The 27,546-nt window shown below is 39.5% G+C and overlaps 1 protein-coding gene across 1 annotated transcript in view; it reads right to left on the minus strand.

The window, feature by feature from the left end:
* fras1 (Fraser extracellular matrix complex subunit 1) overlaps positions 1–27,546 on the minus strand; it is a 264,241-nt gene that overhangs the window by 116,326 nt on the left and 120,369 nt on the right. The window contains 5 exon segments of the mRNA XM_044110758.1: positions 542–682; positions 9,196–9,363; positions 10,843–10,983; positions 12,604–12,744; positions 26,794–26,937. Of these exon segments, the coding sequence (XP_043966693.1) occupies positions 542–682; positions 9,196–9,363; positions 10,843–10,983; positions 12,604–12,744; positions 26,794–26,937 (735 nt within the window).

Here is a 27,546-nt window from a genome sequence, read left to right on the forward strand (position 1 = left end):
TCTGGTGAAAGAAATTTATCTCCAGGTCAGAGATGAAAAATCAACGTTGGAAATACTAATTATTCATATAAATTGGATGTTTTTAGTGATAAAACTGCTCCCAGCAGGGTTTTTACTTCACTAAAATATAGAAATACAATACTGGATTCTAAAAATGTTGGAGAAACAATTTGAAAGGTTGCTGGAAACTTTCAACGTGACAAAAACTAAAACCAAATAAACAAATAAAAACTTGCTTTAGAACATAAAATTGTGATGCAAATAAACTATTTTTACTCCTATTTTTCATTCAACCTGTTTTCATAACTGAGTAAAGAAAAAAAACAAGCGTCAAAGTAAACTTGTTTCTATTTCGTTGAGAAGTTTCTAACCTCGGAGATTTAAGGTCATCTGTGGAAAAAGTGGACAATCTGTCGAGTTCTCAGCTCCTCAAAATGCCCAGTTAGAGCTCAGACTTCACAGCTGAGGCTTTAATTAAAGCCTTGGGAACGCAATGCCACAGTCAGCGTGGCGTACAGAGGCACAATTATGTGTTTCTCACCTTGGCATTGGCCGTCCCGGGTGAAGAAGCCCTGTGGGCATTTGTGAATGCAGCGACCCTCAAACAGGCTGGATGGCGGCGGACAGGAGGAGCAGTCTGCTTCCGACGGGCCGGTGCAGCGCAAACAGGACGGATGGCAATCTGGAAAAGGATGGAAGGTTTTTCATTTACAACAAAAACTGTAAAAACAGAGAAGCCAAATGCAGAACTACAGCAGGAAACAAACAGACGATGATAAATTAATACTTAACATCTTCACAATCATCTGCAAAGGAAGGACTTTTAAGAAAAAATCTAAATCAGTTCTGCTTTGGCTGGGATTAAATGATCAGGATCAAGATTAAATCAGGAAGCTATTCCAAGACGAAACGTCAAATCCATCCTAACTGGAAACTATACGAGTTCTTCTGCTGCAAAGAAGATTTAAGCATTTAGATCCTCAATAAGAGTAAAAATAAGATTTACATTTTTGCTCCTACTGATTAAAAACAAACAGCCCAACACATACATGTGTGGAAAACAGACACAAAAATAAACTCCTGTTACATCTTAAAGTTATTCAGTGCAGGAAAACAGATTCTGTTTGACAAGTAAAAAAAAATAAAAAAATTTAATCACTGCTATTATATTTTTATCCACTTGGGAGATATGGAGAATAGTTTCTCTCAAATATTGGAAGTGTTGTGGGAAAAGGAAAAAAAAGAAAAAAAACAAAACAAGCAAACAGAAAAAAAAACGAGTGAAAAAGAGAAAAATGGGAAAAAAATGGAAAAAAGAAAAAACACTGAAAAAAAGAGAAAGACATAAAAAGGGATGGAAAGAAGAAAAAATGAAAAAAGGGAACAAAGAAAAAGAAAAGGAAATGAAGTATAAGAAGACAAAAAGAAAAAATACAAAATGTAACAAAAAATAAATAAAAATGGAAAAATGGAACAAAGAAAAAGACTGAAAAAAAGGAAAGAGCAACAAGAAAGAAAAAAAGGGGAAAAGAACAAAAAAAAAGAGGCTTTTATCCACTCATCATTGGCATTTTTATGGTTTTATTTTAACCATTTTCCAGGGGAGGTTTGATTATGCAACAAGCAAAGAAAATAAAAAACAAAAAGAACTGTCAGTACACTGCAAAAACACAAAACTGAATCAAGTATTTTTGGTTCAGTTTCTAGTGTAAATATTTCAGTACACTTGAAATAACACAAAACTAACTTATAAGTATCTTTTTCAGTCAGATATAGGAGCTTGTTTTTAGTCAATAATTCTTTAATACTGATGAGAAAGTGCTAGTTCCATTGGCAGATTGTCACTCATAAAAAACATTTTCCTTTATTTTAAGCGAAATAAACTTTTTCATCAATATTAAAGAATTATTTAGTTAAAACAAGCTCCTTCATCTTGCTAAAAAATTACTTGCAAGTTAGTTCTGTCTTATTTCAAGTGTCCTGGAAATTACTTAGAAAGGTTTTGTGTTTTTATAGTGTACGACTCTTCAGCCCTCGTTCTTGGTGGAAATGATTCAAATATACCCTCAAACATCTGGAGTAATTTTGCTCCTGGGAAGCTTCTGCACTGTTTTTGCCATGTGATTCTCACTGTGGTTCTTTTGGGTTCCAAGTTTTAGAAACGGTTTTGCAAACAGAACTTTCTTTCTCAACTGTTCTGTCATTTCTCTAAATCTGGGTCTAAGTTTGTTTGTTTTTAGTAATTTGGCTCCACAAGTCAGTAGCTGCATTTGCATGTACCTTTAAAATTGTGAGAACTGGAAATGCAAAAATAAATCTGCTAAATGGAAACATGCAAATTTTGAAAAAAAAAGTGTTTTTCAGTGAATGTTTTGGTTCTAGGATGACATGTTGTTTTGTTTTTTTGTTTTTTGCATCACACCAGTTTGCGAACTACGACCGTCTTCCCTCGGTTTACCAAAAGTTGAGTTTGTCATTTGAAAGTTTTATCTTTTATCTCTGATGAAGATCACTAGCGCCATGGATGAATTATTAAGTCTCATGTGTTTACATCTGTCACTGCTGTGATTTTTAATGATTTATCCTATGAACAAGCTTATTCGCATGTGATTTTAATTGCATTTCATATTTAATGGAAACATTAAATGAATGATCAGGCCTGAAATGTAACCAATAAACGTGTTAATCACAGTTTATTTATTATTTTAAAACAATAGAGTCTTACTTTGACAGAGAATCAAGTTTGTTTTGGTGAGATTTTTAGCCTTAATTAATAAAATCATCATTTTCAAACATATTTTTGAGCATTTAAGGGTAATAAAAGAGCAAAACTTTTGCTTTTCACAGCTCTATATGGGTTTGCAATGCAGACAGTTGAAGATGAGAATATTTATAAACTGCAGCAGTCAGGGCACTGACCTGTAGTTTAAGTGGAGAAAATAAAATAAAATAAAAAGATTAGATCCCCCTCGGCCAGAGATAACCTTCTGCCCTCCTGTTGTATTCTAGACACCTAAAGATAATAATTACAGCTGCTTAGTCCAACCTCTGACCAAATCCAAAACGTTGTTTGATTTCTGAAATCTGCTGTACAGCTTCATTTTGAATAGGTCAATAACACATAAATACATCTTTTCTGCATTATGTGAGAAGCATAAAATGTTGGAAGCTGTAAGTAAGAAGTATGTGATAACAGAAGCAGTGAAAAGTAAAATAATGATTACCTGTCTTCCCCTTCTGTTTTGGGCACAATAGAAAATCCAAATATAAAGAATTTTTGTTTTGTGTCAAAATAATGTTTATACTGGCTGTTTAAGATGAGATGTTATAAAAGTGTCAAAAATGTTCTGGTAAAACAAATATAGAACATCTCTGTCTTTCATTTGCTTTATGTTGTACTATAGTTTCTTACAGTGAACAGTTGCAGATGTAACAACTTCCTCTGTTTATCTTTAACAAGGACATCTACATTTTTGAGAACAAAACTTTTCAAGACACTTTGTTCAAGTTCACCTGTGCTCTCTCTAAAAGACGGTGCACTCCTACAACAGAACAGACATTCAGACTGAAGAAGTTCTCTAATTTAGAGCAGAAAAACAGCATTCAGCTTCAAGAGAGAAGTAAAAACTCAAAGTACTGAAGGACAGAATGTTTACTGCAGAAAACAAATGATTTGGAGTAAATATGCTTTTTATAGCAACCTTCCAGCCTTACTGTCTACGCCATTCCTGATGTCACCAAAGGTCGATTTACAGATTTATTCTGCATTTAGTCTTAAAAGTTCACTTACTGTTTGCGTTTTTGATTATTTTTTAAAGGGGAACTACATTTTGGACAATTTTATGCTTCTATTTGGGATTTTACTGCTTCTAAAAACAGCCAAAGTGATTAAAAAAGTAAAAACGGGGCGTGCTGTGGTGGCGCAGGGGGTTAGCACGCTCCACGTTGGGAGGCCTTAGTCCTCGACACGGAGGTCACGGGTTCGACTCCCAGTCCCGGCGACCTTTGCCGCATGTCTTCCCCCCTCTTCTCGCCCTCTTTCCTGTCTGCCTACTGTCACAAAAAATACGAGCCACTAGCGCCGCAAAAACTCTTCAGAGAAAAAAAATAAGTAAAAACACCCAACTGTGTTTTTGGGAATAAGTTAATGTTTGTTGTTGTCTAGAAAACGAGTCATTTCAAAAACTTCTGGAATGTAATGTCACGAATCAGAAGCACTGCAAGCAACTCAAGACTCTTTATTTTATTGTGCTTCCAAATTACAAATGCACACAACACAACCTGTGTTCTGCGACAGACTGGCGACCTGTCTAGGGTGAACCCCGCCTCTCGCCCAGAACGTAGCTGGGGATTGGCACCAGCAACCCTCTCGACCCCATTAGGGACAAAGGTGAACAGACAACGGATGGATGGACAACCTGAGTTCTGATTTCCATGTGTTCAACATCATTGGAAAGCTTAGACTCCACTTTCAGTATCTGTAAAAAAACCTTGACGCCCTGAGTCGACATGTTCACATTTACAAAACAGCACCACACTTCTCACTAAGAAGACGTGAGTTAAGAGACCAACAGTTTCATTTCAGGTTGTTTATATAAAGACGTTGGGCATTTCAAGTTAGGTGGCCGGTTTGTTAAATGGGTTACGTTTGAGAAACACTGACTTATCCTAACCTGTTCAACGAAGTTCACAGGTCACCTTCACAACAAAACCAACTATTTATACTTTAACTTAGGCTTTTAGCTAACTTTACTCAACAGCCTTCATCCAACACGTGAGCAGCGCTGAAACTGGCCTTTCTTCCTCGCTGCTTTTCATGTCTGCTTTGGCAGTGCGAAGACAAATAGCTGAGCAACGCTATCAGCCCAGGCAGCCGGGCAAAGCCACAGACCGGCTGGTTGACGCTGCTGCTGGCGGAGGCGGCAACAGACAAAAGGCCTGTCAACAAGCTGGAAGCCCAGGGTTTGTGTGCACAGCTATGTTTCTTTTTATATTTGCCCTGAAGTATTTATGTTTACAATCATGCCAGGGGTCCTCCCCCCCTGTCAGTGAAAGCGCAGGCTTGTGTACAAAATGCATGATGGAACATGGCAGGAGGAGGCGGGGAAGCTACCTGAGCCAAACCAACAATTTGAGTGTTTGAGCAAAAATATTTACCCTCTGGGAGACGATCAGTGGCAAAGCAAGGACTTTATAACACTGAAATGTTACAGTGACGTCCATTTTACTCATCAAACATGTCAGAACAAGCTCTATGCCAACTTTTCATTAAGTGAGCCAAAATAGACGTTATTTATAAGCTTGTCATAACAATTTTTGCTAAATTGTCCCAGAGTTTTATTTTATTTTTTTTACATAAATGCTAATATTGTAGTTTTAAGAGCATTGTAAAGTATTATGGTGGTAAGGGCATAATGTTAATGCAAGAACACATTCTCAAAGATCATTTGACTTTAATTTAGGATAAATATTTAACTCTGGAACTGAAAGACATTTTAAATATCCAAAGGGTAGATAATTTCACTTATACAAGACATTTTTGCAACAGTGTAATTGAAATAATCTGCATGTGGATTTTTCATCAATATTAAGGAATCCTTGACTTAAAACAAACTTCTGTATCTTTCTGAAAAGCTACTTGTAAGATAGTTTTGTCTTATCTCAAGTGTGCTAAAATATTTGCAATAGAAACTAGACCAAAAATACTTGGTAAGATTTTGTTTTTCTTGTTTGTAGTCGCAGAAAGTTAGTGTAGATGTTTTTGTGTGTGTGAAGAAATTTGGTTGGTTGGTTGGCCGGTCGGTTGACTGGTTGGTTGGATGTTGGTTTTGGATGTTGGTTGGTTGGTCGGTTGGCTGGCTGGTTGGTTTGTTTTGATTCTTTTGTGCATGTTTGATAAATAATTTAATCTCCCACTTCAGCCATTCTAGGGCATCTTAACGCCTGATCAAGCAATGTGATGCCTACTTACCCAAAGCTCCGCCTACAAACTACAAAGCTCCCAAAAATGGATGTAAATGGCATCATGGAGGAGCACTGTTATGGTAACATGCTGAAGCGGTATTGTAGGAAAAGGTAGGAAGTTCTTAAAGAAACAGAGGCCAAAGTTCAGGGCATGAAATGAGTGAAGTAAAATCTCAAGCTGTTTTCAATACAAACAGCATCTTCATGGCTTAAGCTAATTCCATTTGGTTGTTTTTCCATGTCTAATTTCTTGTTCCTACTTTTTCTAGGATTTTGTGTTTATTTTTAATCTCATGTGGATTCTTTGGACCTTCCTAACCAACAAAAAAAAAAAAACAACTACTGTTTTTAAATATAGTCATAATAGCAAATGTATGGAATAATAGTATTGCATTTTCACAAAAGAATTACGTTAAAAATGTTTTTTAAATATATTTTTCTTGTCATTACATTGAAAGTTTTTGCAAGTTTTACTTAATTTTTCACAAATATATACCCTTGGAAGAGAATTTATCCATCCTCTTTAGCCAAAGTTTTATATTTTTATTTATTTTAAATCCCAAAGAAATAGAAACAACCAGTTTTCTACTGTACGCACTTAAAAAAATATATATACATGCACAAGTTGTCTTTTGTCGTCATTGAGTATCTCATGCTGGGATTACAAACTAAAACTACGACCTCAGAAAACAAAAGATAAATGTTTTGTGTGAAATAAAGGATGAATTTAAGGAGCACTCCTCTCCTGCTCTGATCGTCTGCAGTTGAAAGCTGGATGCCCATTTTAAGGTCAGGAATCCACTCAGACATCCGAGTGCTCACCGGCTCTGGCTGCCTTGCAGCTGTGTGTGCGTGTGTGTGTGTGTGTGAGCCTGATGCAGGTTAACACATCCTGCTCTGCTTCAGGACAGGCCTGGTTATCTAACAGGGCAACACGGAGTCGGACAAAAGGCTGCATTGTTCCCCAGCGAACACCTGAACCCGCCGACAGGAAAGCTTTTGTTGCTGAAATGAGTCAAAGACTGGAACAACTTGTACATGTTACCACAAATAGAGCCGTACCGATGTTTCATTTATCAAATTCACCCGCTGTAGTAACTCTGACAGCCTCGACAAAGAAAAACTTGATGATCTTCAGACTGAAATAGTAGCGGACTTCAGCTCCCTGCTGAAAATGTAAAGGTATTGTCAAACAGCAGAGACAAAACAATCAGGTCCAATCTCTACGTTTGGGTAAAAAAAACAATCACAGTGGTCATAAATATATCCAGAAGGACTGAGTTTTGATAGATATGATTCTTGCAAGATAGTCCCAGTGTCATATGTTGGATGTTAGCAACTTTCCCGCAAAGAAATAACAGACATACAGGAAGGGAAGCAGGAATGGAGATTTGATCCTTATTTTATTTATTTGTTAAAGATGCAAAACTCACAAATGAAGAAAATTAAATATAAGGTTTGTGTAAATAAATGTAAAAATGACTGTAGGTGTTTGGAAATTAGATTGGTTTCTATTATATCTGAGAGCCTTTTTCTCCTTTTTTTATTTTTATTTTCTCTTTTTATGATATATTGACTTAATTATTTGGTCATTTGTTTCTGACCTAAATGTTCGTAAATATGTAACCCATACAAACTTGGACTATATTGTGTCTCTGTCTCTTTAAGAAGCTCCTAGTCTTTCTGAAACTCCGCCTTCAGGAAGCCTTCACAACATGGCTCCTCTATTAAGCCCTTATCAACTTATTTAGCAGCGTTTCACTGACAGGTAGCTCCTATAACGAGCTCAACAAATGTTCAATTCTACCTGGAGTTTGCTAATTGCTGCGGGCTAGTCTGAAGGAGCCGACTGGGAAAAGCTCAGAAGCTTGGAAACTGCAGATCAGAGGAGGAGCTTTGTTTTGTAGGCAGCTGCTGATTAGTCGCCATGGAAATTAATCGATTTCTCAAACATGCATAAAAGATTAAATATTAGCATTCAAGTTTTGTTTTTGGGTTTTTTGTTTGTGTTTTCTTTTAATTCCTGTAAAGCATTTTGTAATGCCTTGTTGCTGAAAATGTGCTATATAGGTAAATTACCTTTACATTTTACCTTTTGACGAAGTAAAGCTACAAAAACAGATTTTACATCATGCTGCCCCTTTAGTACAAAACGCTGGAGAGATTTCTTTTGAAGATCACAAATATATGCAGATACAATTTTTAGAAAAATATCTTTAATTTTAATGTGTTCCATTAAGGATAAGAAAAAAAAGCCAGTTTTATGTGTTTTTCAGATTGGTGGATTCAGCCAAAGCTGGTTTTGCAGACACAATGGCATCGGAAAAGATGGAAAAGCTCAGGGAAACATCCACACACTGAAATGACTTTGCAGCTTGAAAGAAAAACAATCCGTCTGCAGAATGATTAGATCCTCCGAACCCAGCAAAGAAAACAAAAACTCATGAAATCTCAAAGCGAATGTTCAAACGTACAAATGAAGTGAAGAAAACCGATTATGATCTCGTTGTCTCTCCTGGAATCAGAAACACGATGGTTGTTTCAGTGTGGCATGTTTTTGTTGCCAACCCAGCAACCCTTGGAATTATCTCTAAAATTAGCCAATTATACACACAATTTCACAGCCGCAAATGTCCCAGCGAGTGGCCTATTCAAAGGAGTTTCCTTTCCTTAACGGCTTCACGCCCACAAAGTCTTCACATAAACAATTTCCCACATTTTTTAATTGCGACATCAGAAGTAAAAACAGCTTCAGCTTGTTTAAAGATTGAACCAAGTTAACGACACAGAGAGTCGATCAACAAAGAGCTGGGAGTGACGGGGCTCCGACGCACTTTTCAGAAATACTTAGGCTCTACAGTTCAAGATAAAAAATATTTTCAGAGCAGGTAGCAGCCAGGAGAAAGAAAGAGAAAGGAAAAGATGAACACAAGGAAGAAAAGAGGAGAAAATGGATGAAGCAAGGAAGGAAAGAAGGAGAGAAAAAAATCAAACCAGGAAGTATGAAGGGATTAAATTAAAGAAACAGAAGGAATGTTATGAAAGTAAAGCAGTTTTTCATTCTCCTTCATCTCCCCGCAGCAGTCAGACATTTTGTTTCTGGCTTCTGATTCAAAGATCTGGTGAGGTGAAGAAACATCTTTATAATCTATAGAAACTTTTAAAAAATTAAGTTTCTTCCTGTCTTCCTCTGGACAACAGAAACCACCAGCAGCAAAGTTTTTTCCTCACCTCTGCACGTCTGCAGGCCGTCCAGAAAGCTGTGAGCAGGACATGCGGCTGTGCAGACGCCACGCTGGAGGAGAAAATCCTGCGGCAGGAAAACCTCCTCTGGCTTCAGACAGCGACGGCAGTCTGAGGCGAGCGGCCCGACACAGGACCGGCAGGACGGATGACAGTCTGAGAACAGAGAACAGAACCTTCTCAACACCATTATCTCTTAATAAAACTTGTTTTGATTCAGTTTTTTAACTTTATGCACATTACATCACCAGGGCCGGCCAAAGGCATGTGCAAGAAAAGCGGCTGCTGCATCACCAGGGGGCCCCCAAGAGCAAAAAGATAGCATGATTTTATCTACGGTAGATATCTATACATGTGTTTTCAGAGCTGGGTAATAATTTGTGAAGGAGACACTCCGAATTTCACAGGTATCTGTGAAGTCTTGTTTTATGCTTTTATTTGCCCAAATGGCCTTAGAGCCCAGAAGACTAGGATGCAGCTGCTTGCTCCATTGTTCTTCCAGAGAGCAAATGGCCTTTGATCTTGGCGTGAAATTAAGGGAAGGTCTAAGTTCCTCTGAGTGTCCAGGGGAGCTCCTGGTTGGTCGAACCAGGGGTACGCCTTAATTGAATACATTAACAAGGAGAGAAACGCCTTCACTATAAAAGTTAGTGCATAATGTTAACAATTCAGATTGCTGGTATATTTCTGCCGTTTTGGCATCAGCCTTCTCCAAAGACATGTCTTTGCCTTTTCTTTCTCTGTCATTGTCCATTTGTCTTTTAATTCTTTTGTCTCAGGTAACGAATGTATGTCTCTGTAACTCTGCAGTTTTCTTGTTAACTCATACGTTGCTTGTTGTGAGATTAAACTTTGTAATTCTGTGACATCATCACGCATCGTTGTTCCTGCTGCCACACGCCGCCTGCCGGAAGAGCCAGGTAACTGGGACCATAAGGAAGAGAGCCAAGCTTTTTTCCAAATTAAGCTAACTTAGTAATAGTCTTCCTCAACACTAGTTACATTTACTCAATTGCATTTACTGAGTAACTTTTTTTTTTTAAATGTACTTTTAGGAGTATTTTTACTACGCTGTACTTTCAGTAACTTTATGAAGTATCTCTGCTCTTGAGTAAAATTTCTGGATTTTCTACCCACTGAATGAAAAACATGTTTTAACCAAAATTTCACCAGTTTTCAGCAGTTTTTTGTCAAATTTTTTATTGAAAGAAACTGACCTGGAAAAAGTTATTTTGCCTGATTTTATTGTTTTGTTACTTATATGAATTATTGTCACTTGGGTCATGAAAATACCAAAATTTCCACTCCACTTTATACTTTGGCCCGTCTAATGATGTATTTTTTAAATATGAAATGATTGATAGTTTGATCAGTTACTCAGTAGTTGAGTAGACATTTTACCAAATACTTTCTTACTCAGTAATTTCTTGGATGGATACTTTTTACTTTAACTTTTACTTGAGTATAATTTTTGGGTACTCTAAAATTATTTTCGGGTACCCTAACCCTGTGACCTCTTGCTTGAAACCAGTAATCAGATTACAGTAATCAGATTACAGTAATCAGATTACAGTTATCAGATTACAGTTATCAGATTACAGTAACTGGGCGTTTCAGCCCGTCTCTGATCCTCACTGTGGCAGCTGCTGTCCTGAGGGTACTGGCCGTCGCCGCAGTCCTCCACACATTGGCCCTGGTGGAGCAGAAGACCCGCTGGACAGGAAGTGCACTGGGCCACCGACGGGCCCCAGCAGGAAGCGCAGGACACGTGGCAGGCTGACAGGGGACAACAAGGACAACGACGAAAAAATTATAGCACAAAAATGTTTGGTTTTTAAAGATTAAAGTTTTCTAAAATCAGGTTTTTTCCCACCAATCCACTGTTGGGGTTTCTGTTCACAGTGATGTCAGCAAACCCAGGGCGTCCATCTTGTTTGTTTCACTACTATTTATTTGGACTTTGAATTCAGGTCAACTCTACCATGGAATAAAAATGCCAGGCTAAAATTTATTTGTTTTATTACAATGATAAAGTCATAATATCAGAAGAATACAGTCACAGTAATCAAGCCTGTCGTGATAACACATTTTATTGGATGATAAATTTTCCCAGAAGTTATCGCCATAAATGATAATATAGTTGTTTTGAGACCATTGTCAAATAATATAATGATTAAGGATAGAAAACATCCTCGAAGATCAATAAATATTTAACACTGGAACCGGAGGGCATTTAAAATTTTATAAAAATAATTAAATACAACAACAGAAATAACAATAAAATGAATTATAAACAAAATGATCCTTCAAAAAAAAGGCTAATTGAGACTAAAGCACCAGATTTCAGATTTTTATCGTCCACTTTTTGGTAGAAAGAGAGAAACACAATAAAACATGCAAATGAAAATTGATGAGCTTAGTCTTAATTTATTGTGCGATTAATTGATTAATGTGGCAGGGCTAATACTAATACAGAAATAAAGTTATGGTTGTAATATTAGCAAAATAAACTCCTTCATTTTTAGAGGAATGAAAACGTGGCACTCTCTTCCTTCATCTGCTTCAAATGTCACAAATACTAAAGCTTTTAAAGAGTCCTGCTCAATTATTTTATCATAAAAATATTATAATTGTACGTTTATGAATCAATATGCTATGCTACTAATTCTACATTAAGGGCGTGTAACTCCATATTTATTTTGGACAATGCTTTTGACATCCTCAAAAAATGACTGATAGAGATCTAAATAAACAAACAAAAAATAAAATATTAAAATAAGGAATGTTGAGCATCTTGCAAAGTTAAACTATAATATCAGCTTTATAATGGTGTTAAAGAAACACTTAACTGTTTAATACATGAGCATCAAAATACTGTCAGTCAATTTATTTATAAAGAAATTTAAAAACATATTCCAACTGTAGCAAAGCTCTGTACAGTATTCATAAAACCACAGATAAATTCACATAAAAATAAAACCACAAAGTAAAAGAGACAGGACAATTGTTATCAGAACCAGGATAAATTTATTTAAAAATAACCTCAAATCAGATCCTGTCGAAGCTTTTCTCTCATTAAAACGACTTTTTTCTTGTAATTTTAAGGCATGTTCTAGTAATATTGCGTTTATTAGGACTTCATTGTTTAAGTTAAACAAAAACATTGTAGCCTGGCCACAATATTCACAGAAAAGATGATTTGAAATAAACACCACGTTTCAAAAATGTTTTCTATAGTTTAGAATTTCTTTTATTTAGAAAGAAAGCAATGATTAAATTGGTCAATTTCATCTGGTAGGACAAAATAAGACATCTGTTGCCCAGATCTCCTACCGTTTTCTTACCATTATTTGTTAATGCAGTTTTTGTACAAGTGTCGACAGATGCGTCACCCACCTCTGCATCTGCTGCGGCTGTCCATGTAATGCTGCGCCGGACACTGACTAACACACTTCCCATGATGCAAAGCAGTCCCGGCGGGGCAGCTCATACATTTGGGGTTGTCAGGGAAACAGGAGGCGCAGGTCAAACTGCAAGCTGCAAACCAAAGCAAGAAAATGTTAATGGCTTTATGTTGAAATAACAAAACAAAAAAAAGAATGGCTTGTAGTCCATTAAAATTGAAACAGTTTCTCAAGGAGAAAGACACTATTAAATATATCAGTAAGAATCTGAAATGTGCTGAATTTTAAAAACAGAGAGACAAAAATGTTCTGAATAAGACATGAGTCAGAAGATAATACATTTGTATTGATGGAAAAACAAGTAACTGGAAGGAAGGGACTTATTTAAATAAAAATTAGCTTCTCAGTATATCAGAAAATCACAAAGTTAATTTCTTTCAGCAATTTAATGAAAAGCTCATGAGCAATTAATTAAGGAGAGAGACTGATTCATCACCAGAGGATAAGGTAACCAAAAATTTACCATTATAGAGCAACACTAATTCAAACTGTTTTTACCCGAGTAAAAGCAAAATGTAGCTGACCGAAAAGTTACTCAAGTAAGAGTAAAAAAGTATTTGGTAAAAAGTTTCCTCAAGAAACAAATCAAATTATCATTTAATATTTAAAAATTACATCATCAGACCGACCAAAATATAGTTATGTGGACATTTTGGCATTTTAAGGACCAACATGAAAATAATTCATAAGTAACAAAAAATAACAAAATTAGACAAAAGAACATTTTTCCAAATCGGATTCAATAATCATTTTATGAAACTTTAATAAAAACTGCAGGTGTGTGTCTGTTGGTTTTTCATTCGGTGGGTAAAAATCCAGAAATTTTACTCGAGTAGGAGTAGAGATACTTCATAATAAAATTAGTCAAGTAAAAGTAAAAAGTACAGCATAATAAAAATATTTCTAAATGTACTTTTTCAAAAGTCACTCAAGTAAATGTAAGTAGTTACTACTCAAATCTGTCCATCACTACACACTGAAGCTACAAAAAGTACAAAAGGTTTGTCGCTCTATCGCCTGAATGAAACACAAAAGTCTCCTCTTAATCCAGGGGTCTCAAACTCCAGGCCTGGAGGGCCGCAGTCCTGCAGGTTTTAGATGTGCCACAGGTATAAAACACTGGAATGAAATGGCTTAATTACCTCCACCTTGTGCAGATCAGTTCTCCAGAGTCCTGCTAATGAACTAATTAATCTATTCAGGTGGTGCAGCAGTGGCACATCTAAAAGTTGCAGGACTGCGGCCCTTGAGGCCTGGAGTTTGAGACCCCTGTCTTAATGCTTCAGTTGAGTTATTGTGTTTATTCAACATTTTTGCATACATTTGTAATGGAAACCATTTATTGACGGTAGAAGCGTCACTTCCTCTCCTCCTTCCTCTCCTCTTTTCCTCTCCTCTCCTCCTCCACATCCTGGGACTTTATTTCTCCAAATTAAATCCAAACTTTACTTTAATCTGAATCGACGACTTTGGACCGCTGAGCAATGGCATCATGATACGTTGAGACGCAGCAGAGCCAAAGTGCAGACAGAAGCTTAAGTGATGCATAATTGAAGGTTTAATAGTAAAAACCACTCATGAAGACTCAGGACTGGGAAAGAAATGAGACATGAAAACAGAAAATCCATAAGAAAAAGGACGAGCCAAAGCAGCAGGAGGAACAGGTGAGCAAACAGGTGCGTTCAAAGGCCTTGACTACCGAGCCAGGGTGGCAAAGTGACACGAGAGCCACGCAGATTAATCAGATAAAATATGAAACAGCTGTGGGAAGGAGAAACACATCGCAGCTGAGGGAGGAGACTAATTGACATGGAAGGCTGAGACTAAGGCTGCGTTCCACACAGCAGGCGAATGCGACCCAAATGCCTTTCCTGCCCTCTACATATCCGACTACCTTTATAGCATCTTCAGTCAAATGGTAATTTTATAATTTTTATGACTTTATGCTTTTATGTCATTGATTTGAGGCGTGTCATACTTCTATACCAGTGGTGTCAAACTCCAGTCCTCCAGTCGCTGTGCTGCTGATTTTAGATGTGCCACAGGTACAAAACGCTGGAATGAAATGGCTTAATTACCTCCTCCTTGTGTAGATCAGTTCTCCAGAGCCTTAATGACCTAATTATTATATTCAGGTGTGGCGCAGCAGAGGCACATCTAAAAGTTGCGGGACAGCTCCCATCAGTCGCACAACACCATGATCGTCACCTCCATCTCCTCATCCTCGGCCACCGTGCTGCACTGCACCGCGTCGTTGGGCAGCAGGTTTATGACGGGATGATGAACAAGGGGTGCCAATACCAACATGGAAAGTCGCTGTCAGTGGTACCAGCAGGCGGTCCGGGCCAGTACCAAGGCAACGTCTCACAGGGTAAACGACAGAACTTCTCTCTATGTTGTGCTTTAATGAGCTATATTTTACATTTAATGCCTTACAACGCTGCAAAAACATGAAATCATATCATTTTTTTCTGGTTTCTACTGCAAATATCTCACTGTACCTGAAATAAAACAAGTGCAGTGAATAAAAGTAACTATTTGATCTTATTTTAACTAAATAGTTCCTTAATATTGATAAAAAACTAGTAGATTACTTTTCTTTAACACTGGTGAAAAAGTACTACCGTACTTCCTTTGGCAGATTAATTCAGCTAGAACAAGACATTTTACCCTCGTCATGAGTGAAAATATCTGCTAATAGGACTAGTACTGTTTCATCAATAATATGGAATTATTAATTTAAAACAAGCTCAAAAAAGTTACTTGTAAGTAAGTTTTGTCTTTTTCCAAATGAACTATTGTAACCCTCAGGTTATATATATATATATATAACTCTTTTCTCCCATGCTCCTTAAACATTTTCTTAGATACAGTACGTTGTAGACTTTTTCCCCTTAAACAATAATAGTCACATTTTACTTAACTTAGTTAATGTTCTACACTCGCATATTGGAGGTTTTACACACCGTAAAAGTCCATAACAATATAATGCATATATGTATTTTCTGCTGGCTTAAAACATGCAGTAAATGTAGCGTTTGCTAACATTTGTTATTTACTACCGTCAGTAAATGCATCAACTTTACTTGTCTCCACCTTACTGGTCAGTCAAGGGCAAAATCAAGTTTAAGCAATTTGATTGGTTGTGATGGACCGGGAGTGAGAACTGGATGAATGTGTACGTGCTCGCTGCTGCGTACTGGCACTCGGCCGGCGGCCGTTCATGGACTAGGTTGGATCTTTGCCGCTTTGGACTGTTATTATTTTTAGCTAACCAGTTGGAGCTACGAACCTTTTCCTGGGAGTTTTTGCTGGATTTTGGAGCCGCAGAGCCGGACCTCGCTCAACGTTTTGCTGGATTTTGGAGCTGCAGATCCAAACCACGCTCGTGAGCTGGAATGGACTGTTGGAACCGGAGTCGGAGCCTTTTTGTTACCGTTTGTTTGAAACTGGTAATCCATGGTGGGGTGAGTAACCCATGCCTCGTGGTTGTTCTGGGAGCCGCCATCATTGGAACTGCTATTCTGAGGACGAATGCTAACCGAGTCCCTTCAGGCCTGCAACGTTAATAAAACTAATGGACTGTTTTACTCATTCCAGGAACTGAATGGTGTGGTTGATACCACCAGTTTGATTCATTCAGCCTTGTTTTTTGTTTTTATGTATAAGACTTGTTTAAAGGGTGGTTTTGAACAGTTCGGAGACCAAACGGTTGCACTAAGTGTGGTGATTAAAGTTAACTGTACATTACCCTTGGTTCATTACTGACCAGTATGATTTATTAAACTGGTACGTTTTCCACTTTACCATTTTGCTTTCTTATTTTAGTATAAGGTCCAAGTCGCACTACATTTAGGTCTTAGTTATAGTTATTTTAGCCTTGCTCTTGTGCTCAGTTACGCACTCTATTGACAACACACATTGTTGCCATTTAATACACTATTTACTCATTGTGAAGTACTTGATAGAGTGTAGGTCAGAGAATCTAGGCGCTGTTCATAGGGGAAAACTAGAACAGTGGTTACACTATGATATTTGCTCTAGAAACTACATTAAAGTCACTTGGTTAGATTTTGTGTTTTGCAGTGAAAAGCATCAACATCTTTTGACTTTTCTGACATTTTGTCATATTGTTGACGTATTTGTAATTTAGTGAATGCAACATGGTTCATATTTGTGATGTGGAAAGAAATTGAATAATATTGTAATAAGGAACGCATTAAGAAATCATGTTAAAAGTCCAACATTCCTCATATTTAAGTCAATAAGAACTCAATTGATTTCTTATGATCTTAAAGTGTTAAAAAAAAGTCTTAAAAGAAAGACTATAGTTGGCGTTAATGCTCCCGGTCGGGGAAAACCCCTGATTTAGATCGGCACAACGATCTACCGTAACACACCACACACTACAGGATGATCACAAGAAACAATCTTAGAACAATCAGCGTTCTAAGATTGTCGTAAGGCAGTGTTTCTCAATTCCAGTCCTCAGGCCCCCCTGCCCTGCATGCTTTAGATGTTTCCCTTCTGCCACACACCTGGGTGAATATGTGGGTGATTAACAGGCTTCTGCAGCTCTTGATGGTCATACAATCATTTGAATCAGCTGCTCTGGAGTAGAGGTACATCTAAAACATGCAGAGCAGGGGGGCCTGAGGACTGGAATTGAGAAGCGCTGTCATAAGGGGAAAATGTAGGTGTGAACTAACATGTAGTGCAGGGGTGGGCAACTCCAGGCCGGTCTCCTGCAACTTTTTAATGCATCTCTACTTCAACACACCTGAGTCAAATAATGAGGTCATTAGCGGGACTCTGGAGAACCTGACTGTTCTCAGGAAGTGATTCAGCTGTTGGATTCATGTGTGTTGGACCAGGGAGACGTCTAAGAGTTGCAGGACACCGACCCTCCAGGACCAGGATTGTCCACCCCTGGTGTAGTGTGAACTATTGCATCAGGTAGTCGATGTGCGCATTTTCTCTAATTAAATCTAATGATTACTGAAGGGCAATATAATATACAGACGTCATAATCTGCACTCTTGCTCTAGAGTGCAGATTATAAATACTAGTGTAAATAAATCTAGTATTTATTTACACTTTGGTGTTTTTATTCAAGTACATTTTTGTTAATAGAGACTGAGAATCCATTTTATTTTTGTTTTTGGTTCTTTTGTTTATTTTATCAGTTCCAGTGTTGAGTGTTCTTTTGAAAATAAAGTGCATCTTTGGCAGGAAACCGCATGAATTATTACGTCATTTCCATTAAATCAGTGTAAAAAGGTCTTCAAACAATACTATCGTCTATCCCAATAGTTTTTGAGACAATTAATCGTTCAGCAAAATTTGTTATTGTCACAGGCCTATGTGTATGTAGAAGTATGTTAGGATATAAAGTTCTGCAATTTAATTTGCTGTGTTTACAAGTAATCCCTTTATATATCATGTTATAGTACATATTATTACATATTTTTATAATAATATGTAATATATATACATGTATAACACAATATTAATGCTATATAAAAATATTAATATGATCAGTAATATTATTAATAATAATGTTAATTATTATTATTATTAATTGTATTATTAATCTGTAGTTTATGAGAGTCACACCAAAATACAAACTGTGACTCAGAGTAACTGAGTAACTGATAGTTACTTCCATACTGTGTCATCTGAAAATTTTATTATACTGAGAACTAACATTCGTTTGTGTACAAAATCAAAAGGTGAGGCGAACTAAGGAAACCTTTGGGGAGCCCTGTGCTACTTGGGATCAGAGAGAACTTAGTTGAATTTCACTTTCTGAGATCTTTTTGATTAAAGAGTCCATCCATCCATTTTCTTACCCCCTTGTCCCTTAATGGGGTTGGGCGGTTCTGGTGCCCATCTCCAGCTAACGGTCCGGGTGAGAGGCGGGTTCACCCTGACAGGTCGCCAGTCTGTCACAGGGCAACACAGAGACAGACGGGACACACAACCATTCACACATACACACACACACACCTAGGGAGAATTTAGAGAGACCAATTAACCTGACAGTCATGTTTTTGGACTGTGGGAGGAAGCCGGAGCACCCGGAGAGAACCCACCATGCACAGGGAGAACATGCAAACTCCATGCAGAAAGACCCCAGGCCGGGAATCGAACCCAGGACCTTCTTGGTGCAAGGCAACAGCTCTACCAACTGTACCACTGTGCAACCCTTAATAAAAGAGTGATACAACTTAATTTAAAAAAGAGACACCCTACTAATTTCTTGAGGAGGATGTTCAGCATTAGGATAAATTGCTAAACTAAAATCAATAAAAATAAATTTTCTTCAATCAACCATCCATTACTACAATCTTTTTGGACTGAGGGAGAAAGCCGGAGCACCCGGAGAGAACCCACGCATGCATAGAGAGAACATGCAAACTGCATTCAGAAAGACCCCGGGAATCGAACCCAGAACCTTCTTCTTGCTAGGCAACAGCGCTACCAAGTGCGCCACTGTACAACCCTTAATAAAATAGTGATGCCACCTAATTTATAAAGACAGACAACCTCCTAATTTCCTGAGGAGGATGTTCAGCTTTAGAATAAATTGCTGAATTAAAATCAACAAAAATAAATTTTCTTCAATCAACCATCCATTACCAAAATCTTTTTGGGCTGAGGGAGGAAGCCGGAGCACCCGGAGAGAACCCACGCATGCATAGAGAGAACATGCAAACTGCATTCAGAAAGACCCCGGGAATCGAACCCAGAACCTTCTTCTTGCTAGGCAACAGCGCTACCAAGTGCGCCACTGTACAGCCCTTAATAAAATAGTGATGCCACCTAATTTAAAAAAAGAGACAACCTCCTAATTTCTTGAGAAGGATGTTCAGCATTAGAATAAATTGCTGAACTAAAATCAACAAAAATAAATTTTCTTCAATCAACCATCCATTACCAATAACTTTTTGGGCTGAGGGAGGAAGCCGGAGCACCCGGAGAGAACCTGCTAAAAAGAAATTATTTTTTTAAAAACAAAGACAAAGATAATAAGTGCAGAAAATTATAAACAAGAGTTTTGTGAACATTTCACCATACTGTAAAATGAACCACTCGTGGTACCAAGCACACACGGTCACGAGAATCAGAAATGATATATCATGATACACACTGGTAAAATGTCTCTCTTCGTTGTCAGCAGGACAAGCATCAGTGGCAGGATCAGTGGCAGCATCAGTGGCAGCATGAGGGGCCTCAATGGCAACATGAGGGGCCTCAATGGCAACATGAGGGGCCTCAATGGCAACATGAGGGGCATCAATGGCAGCATGAGGGGCCTCAATGGCAGCATTAGGGGCATCAGTGGCAAAACGAGAAAAAGGGGCACTACGAGTAGAAATGCCACGACGAGAAATAGTGAAAGTAGGACGAGCATCCTTCTTGCACCTGCACTTTGCCACCGTGGCAAGACGAGTAGTATAGGCACGACAAGAAATAGTGGCGGGATGTGGGGCAACCATTGCAGGACAACCAACAATGGCAGGAGGGGCAAGATCAGCAACAGTGACAGCCGTGGCAGGACCAGGGGCAGCCGTGGCAGGACCAGAGGCAGCCGTGGCAGGACCAGGGGCAGCCGTGGCAGGACCAGGGGCAGCCGTGGCAGGACCAGGGGCAGCCGTGGCAGGACCAGGGGCAGCCGTGGCAGGACCAGGGGCAGCCGTGACAGGACCAGGGGCAGCCGTGACAGGACCAGGGGCAGCCGTGTCAGGACCAGGGGCAGCCGTGGCAGGACCAGGGGCAGCCGTGGCAGGACCAGGGGCAGCCGTGGCAGGACCAGGGGCAGCCGTGGCAGGACCAGGGGCAGCCGTGGCAGGACCAGGGGCAGCCGTGGCAGGACCAGGGGCAGCCGTGGCAGGACCAGGGGCAGCCGTGGCAGGACCAGGGGCAGCCGTGGCAGGACCAGGGGCAGCCGTGACAGGACGAGGGGCAGCCGTGGCAGGACCAGGGGCAGCCGTGGCAGGACCAGGGGCAGCCGTGGCAGGACCAGGGGCAGCCGTGGCAGGACCAGGGGCAGCCGTGACAGGACCAGGGGCAGCCGTGACAGGACGAGGGACAGCCGTGACAGGACCAGGGGCAGCCGTGGCAGGACCAGGGGCAGCCGTGGCAGGACCAGGGGCAGCCGTGACAGGACGAGGGACAGCCGTGACAGGACGAGGGGCAGCCGTGACAGGACCAGGGGCAGCCGTGGCAGGACGAGGGACAGCCGTGGCAGGACCAGGGGCAGCCGTGACAGGACGAGGGACAGCCGTGGCAGGACCAGGGGCAGCCGTGCCAGGACCAGGGGCAGCCGTGGCAGGACCAGGGGCAGCCGTGGCAGGACCAGGGGCAGCCGTGACAGGACCAGGGGCAGCCGTGACAGGACCAGGGGCAGCCGTGACAGGACCAGGGCAGACAGGACAGGGCAGTGACAGGACGAGGGACAGCCGTGACAGGACCAGGGGCAGCCGTGACAGGACGAGGGACAGCCGTGACAGGACCAGGGGCAGCCGTGACAGGACCAGGGGCAGCCGTGACAGGACCAGGGGCAGCCGTGACAGGACCAGGGGCAGCCGTGACAGGACCAGGGGCAGCCGTGACAGGACGAGGGACAGCCGTGACAGGACCAGGGGCAGCCGTGGCAGGACGAGGGACAGCCGTGACAGGACCAGGGGCAGCCGTGACAGGACGAGGGACAGCCGTGACAGGACCAGGGGCAGCCGTGACAGGACGAGGGACAGCCGTGACAGGACGAGGGACAGCCGTGACAGGACGAGGGACAGCCGTGACAGGACCAGGGGCAGCCGTGACAGGACCAGGGGCAGCCGTGACAGGACCAGGGGCAGCCGTGACAGGACGAGGGGCAGCCGTGACAGGACGAGGGACAGCCGTGACAGGACGAGGGACAGCCGTGACAGGACGAGGAGTAGCCGTGGCAGGACGACCATCAGGAGCAGTGCGCTCCTGAGCACCAACCTGGGAAGTCTTGCAACTTAAAGTAATTTCAGATGACAATTTCTCCTCCTTTTTGAAAACTTTCCTGTCCAGGTCAGTTCGTCCTGGAATCATATTTCCAAAGACTGTGTTATTTTCTAGCGAGAGGAGCAGAGTCATCTCAGAAGTTAAATCAATTGCTTCATCTTCAGTCCATCCTCCAGAAGCAAGAGATGGACTGCTCTCAGTAGCTCGAGAGCTACTGCTGTTCACATCCTTTCCATGGAGGTAATAATCAATGACTTTCCTCATCCCTGTACTTACCAAGTACCCTAATCCAAAGCCAAGTGGTAAAATCACGCCGACTGGTATTTTTGATAAACTAGACATTTTGGACCGCTAAGTTTTCTGTTTCAGTTCTGAATGAGGGACAGAATTGTCTCTGACAGACAAGCAGAACCTCAGAATCTCTTTGACCTTTGATGTTCTGTGACCTCATCAGTGAGCTCACTCTAGTTCTGAGGCAAGATCTAGCTGCTGGTCGTTGCTATGGAAACGATCAGATCAGGTCTGCATATGGAACTACTGACCTTTTGCAGGTGATGTCACACTCTCCAGAACTCCGCTCACTCCGCCATACACTTTATAAGTAAGTATGATTAGATATCAGGGTTTCCCCCAGAAAACTTGCTAATCCCAGTGGTCGGGGTGCCAAGACCGTGTTTTTGTTCTAAAAGATGTTAAGTAGACAGGAAATGTAAAAATATTACTGGGTAACTATATGTCACTGGAAAAGACCGCCAGTGAAACGCTATTGAAACCCACAACTAGTCTGAAAAACAACAAATCAAAGCATACAATTAAAATGAAAATCAATTATTTGCACTTGTATTTAATCCAAATTAAGTCAGCTGCTCCATCAGGCCCCCAGGGGCTCATAAATGCTAATATTTTAACACAGACTACAGATACATAAATGTAACATTTATTTATTAAGATTATCAATGCTGCTAAATTTGATTGAATGGTTTCAGCATACATAAGTTAAAAGATTTTAAATTAACATTTATATGCAAGGTTTTAAGGATCTGGCAAGTTTACTTTGCAAAAGTTCAAAGAACAATATTCATTTTGTTTTGTTACCATAGCAACAATCTGACGCTATGAGTTTAATATTTGCGTTTGAACTCTGTTTGTTTACAAAGACTCCCCCTCTCCCAGATTTCACTAAATATATGAAGCTGTTAAAGATGCTGATGTTTTTATCTACAAAAAGGGGCCCCAAGTCAAATTCTGCTCCAAACCTCATACAGCCTTGGACCGGCCCTGCATGATGAGTTAAATCCGCTGCACTGAGGGCAGAGATGTGCAACAACCGGGAGATTTAATTAAATGCTGCTAATGTGGCTTTAGTTGCTCTTCCATTTTGTCCATTTTGAGATTTTAATAAGGGCCACAGAAACTGTTGCTCGAGTTTATGGGACCATTTTCACAAAGGTTTCTCAGATCTTCGTGCGGTCGCACTCTGGTTGACTAAGTAGACAAAACATTTGATACGGTTCGATGCATCGTGTAACCGAAAAATAATACTAAAAGAAAAATAAAATAGTATAAAATCAGCGGGACACGTGACTGCGAGGAGAACAGGAAAGCTCCTCACTGGGCTGAACCTGCATGATGAGGTTAGCACTAATTCTTTAACCACTAACTTTCCGGCCAACCGGGACCATAGACAGAAACTTTATCAGTGCAGACAGAGCCGGGCGCTGGGCAGCTTGTTGAGATGGAAAAGCCGCAGTAAATTCTTTGTCTACAAATAAATTATTTTCAACGCACCTCTGAAAGCATGACTTGAGCCAGAGCATTTGGGCCAAATCTCGGGGCCGAATTCACAAAATAAAAATCAGAGAAAATATTGTAGCAATAAATAGAATCGCAGAAAAAAGCCAAAAATGCCACAATGAAATGAATCAAAATGTCTCCAAAGCATTGGCGGACTGACAGGGGCCACCGGGGGATTCCAGGTAGATTCCAGAGATGTGCATCTTAGCGGCTGTTCATGCAGGGCCGGTACAAGGTAATATGGGGCCTTAGACAGAGCCCCCCTCCCTCCAGAACCCGTCCTATTAAGAACCTCAGCATCACTAACATGTTTAAATATCAATAAGGTGAAGTCTTTGAGAGGGAGACCAGGTTTATTGGCAGAGTTTAAAATCAATCACTGATTATTGGTTATTTGCTGTGATGTATTTGTGAACAAACCTAATTCAAAGACAAAGATTACATCATATTGTAGCCATGGTAACAACAATCAAACTATCAAGATGATTCTTTAAACTTCTACAAAGTAAAAGTCCTAATTAAATGTACTATTTATTTTTCTCAGCTGAATGCATTAAATAAAATTTAGTAACATTGTCATTCTCTATAAATGATGCTACAAGTTTAGATCTATGGCCTGTCTTACAATTTCTAGGGGCCCCTGAATGTCTGGAGGCCCCTGAATGGCCCCTACCAGCAGCAACTGAGTTTTCTTTGCCTTGATATTCCAGTGTTATAATTATAGGTCTCAGTTGCTAACATCAAACCCCTTTGAGCTTTTTTTGATCTATAAATCATTCTGCAGTCAGGTTGTTCTAGAGGTTAAATAGATATTATTAGGACTTAATTAGTAAAATGGCAGCAAATTAGTTTATTTCATAACTTTATAACCAGAGACCTTCTCTCCTCTGGTCTGTTTAACAGCTACAGTCTCAGATCAACTCAGACCTCCAGGACTGTCAGCAGCAGAAACAGCAACTTTATACCTGTTGGGGAAAATATAGACTAGATTTGCTTTGCATTTCCCCAGATGATGGTAATGATATAGTAGGATCCAATTAGATTCTTGATTAATATGGGTTGTTGCTATGTTGTTGTACTGAGTTTTGTTCAATGTGCCCCTTTTTTAAATTTGAGCCCCGGCCCCTCCAAAGGTCTCTGCGCGGCCCTGGACAGCGGCCCTCCAGGACCGGAGTTTGACACCTGTGTTCTAGAGGAGCCAGATGCGGTGAATCCGGACGTGAACAATGGCTGCTGAAAATTAACCTGTAATCAGATCACAGTCCCACCACTCTTACCTCCAACTACATCCAAATGCAAATTTATAACACCATATGTATTGTGATGGATGACAGTAATAATATATATCCCAATATGATAGTTGTTATGCGATCAATTGATTTATTGATTATTGTGACGCCACTAAACACCACATAATGCAGATGAATAAAACATCCATCACATCCTTTGTTTCAGGGAGTCCGGTGGATAGAAATCAAGAAGGTAAATCCCCTTCAGGTGGCACTGCAAGTTAATATTTCCAACCAGATTTCAAAGCAAGAACTGGTTCAAATGGGTTTGACCTTTTCCCCCTGATTCTGACATTTTCTGACAGCAGAAACTTCACCACGTTGAAGCCTTTGCAGAAGGAAAAGAAGCGGTCCTTCCACCGTCCTCTGGGTGGTTTCCACTAGAAAAGGAGCTTAACGATGAGCTGCCAGCTTCTCAGTCACCCTCAGGGAAGACTATTCCTGCACCTATATTATCATCTCAGCCATTAAAAATAGAAGTTATCCATATTCATACAGCGTCTCTTTATTCTGCGTCCTCATTAGAGCACAAAGGATCTGGTAATTATTGGGGTTTTTTTCTACTTTGTTTGCCAACTTTGGCTGACTAATCCTTTAAGCTCCACGGAGATGCTAACAAAATAAACCCAAACAAACAATCACCTAAAGTTTAAAGCTACCAAAAAAGCTTTTACTGCCTCAAATGCTGTTTTCATTTGATTTTATCTGACACAGGCACCTTGTTTGACATCTAATTTGTCTAATAAAATATCTGCTCTCACTCGCCAGAGGAAACATGAAACAAACTGTACATAAACTGCTTGTTTAATCTTTGTGAAACTCTTACGTGATAACATTTTGAAAAAATATTTATTCTGCAGTGAAAGTTTACCTTTAAAAGTAGGTTTGCAGTAAAATGAGCTATTTTAATTAGGGTTCAAACTGCTGCACAGAGGAAAACAAAATTATCGCAGAAGACTATAAGTTTATCTACTTATAAGTATGAGTAGATAAACTGCAGTAGCACTAGCAGTCAAAAATTATCCTGTGGAAATTGGGCATGAATGATTATAAATCACCAGATGAAATCTCAAAAACACTAAACTTATTACAAAAACATGTATTGTATAGTTCCTATAAGAAAAACATTTATTGTTGTTACAGAAGACTTCAGTAAAAAAAAAAAAAAGTAATTTAGACTTTTCATAAAAACTAGTAGAATAATGTTAATTCCAATGTGTGTTTGGATTTAGAGGTCACAGAAAGTACAGATGAAAACAAGAGAAACTCTTGTACGGAGGTCCAGAAGGATCAATAAAATGTAAAAGTGACAAAAGAGCGCAATGGAAATTATGCTAAAATAAATTATGCTAGCAAGTTCATCATAAATTTTGTTTTAGCACAATGACTTTTTGTTTTTGTGTTGTGGGTTTTTAATGTTTTGTAGTCTATTCTGTTTTGTGGCTCTGTTTTTGAATTTTGTTGACCCTCCTGGGCCACCATATTTTTGAGCCGTTCAAATGCTTTTGCTTCCTTTTTTTTATGGAAACCAGAAATTTTTTATAGGTTCTCAATGTAGTCAGTGTTATTAAAGGCTAGAACTACTTTTTAAGCCAGAGCACCATCCCAGTAGTTTTGTGAAAATGGTTTTAACAAGTTGTAGCTTAATGAGTTGGCGGAAATTCAATTAAAAATACTGCATGATAATGCCTTCTTGCAAATAAGAAATGCGGTCTGCCAAAGGGAAAAGCTAAATGTGTTTTTATCGACACAAGTTTGCCTCAGAAAGTGAACTCTTCTGGTTTTTATATATATGAGCCACATTTTAAAGTGAGAAAAGTAAAGTACATCTCATTGAGCTTGGAAAATGGAGGCAGGTGTGAAAAAAAGAGGAAATCCCAATCAAATTTATATTTCATTGTCCTAACAACTCATATAAATGTTCCTCTTGATCTAAACTGGCTTGCGGACCAGAGAGACTGAATTACAAAGCGGAGAACTTTTCCTGATGACATTTTGTACATTTAAATAATGCAACACATACAATTTGTTATTTTTACCGTAACAGATTCCTTCCTGGTTGTAGTATCCTGCGCCGCATTCGGAGACACAAACTCCGTCTTTCAGCAAAGCGGCCGGATCAGAACATGACAAACAGTCCTGCTGGGTCGGTCCGCGGCATTCAGAACACGACGCGTGGCAACCTGCATGACGGAGAGAGAAACTGCTTAAGGTGGTGGAGAATGTTGTTTCACAAAAACAAAAAACACAAGGCTCTACACCAAAGTCTGGAGTTCATGTTTTTACACAAAATAGGAAGAAATCAAATAATAAGATACTCTTTATTTTGGTAAATTAACAACATTACAAAAGACTACATACAAATTTATATTCAAATATACATGTACACATACAGACAAATACTGGCATTGGTTCCACAAAACATATATACATCTACATAACAGTATACACTTTTATTAGTTTACATTTTAACGTTCTTTTAAAGCTCACTAAAAAGCAGAATTTGAATCATCCTTCAATTCATTACATAGTTCCACGATTTTTGTCTAGTGCTTTCTACATTATTTCCACTATTTTTATATAAATAGAATCTATGAAGCATTAAAGTATTGCTTCTTGAGATGATTATAATTTATTTCTGAGCTGGGGGAATTATTGCATAATATTTCATGCGACATTTTCACAGATAAAAAAAACATCTCAGGTCATTGGTTGGGTGGAGCATCTACGTGACTTTAATCGTGACAGGGGGTTATTGTTTTTTTTCTCTATTTTTATTTTAACAATATTAT

This window comes from Gambusia affinis, linkage group LG03 (assembly GCF_019740435.1).
Source record: "Gambusia affinis linkage group LG03, SWU_Gaff_1.0, whole genome shotgun sequence".
Lineage (NCBI taxonomy): Eukaryota > Metazoa > Chordata > Actinopteri > Cyprinodontiformes > Poeciliidae > Gambusia > Gambusia affinis.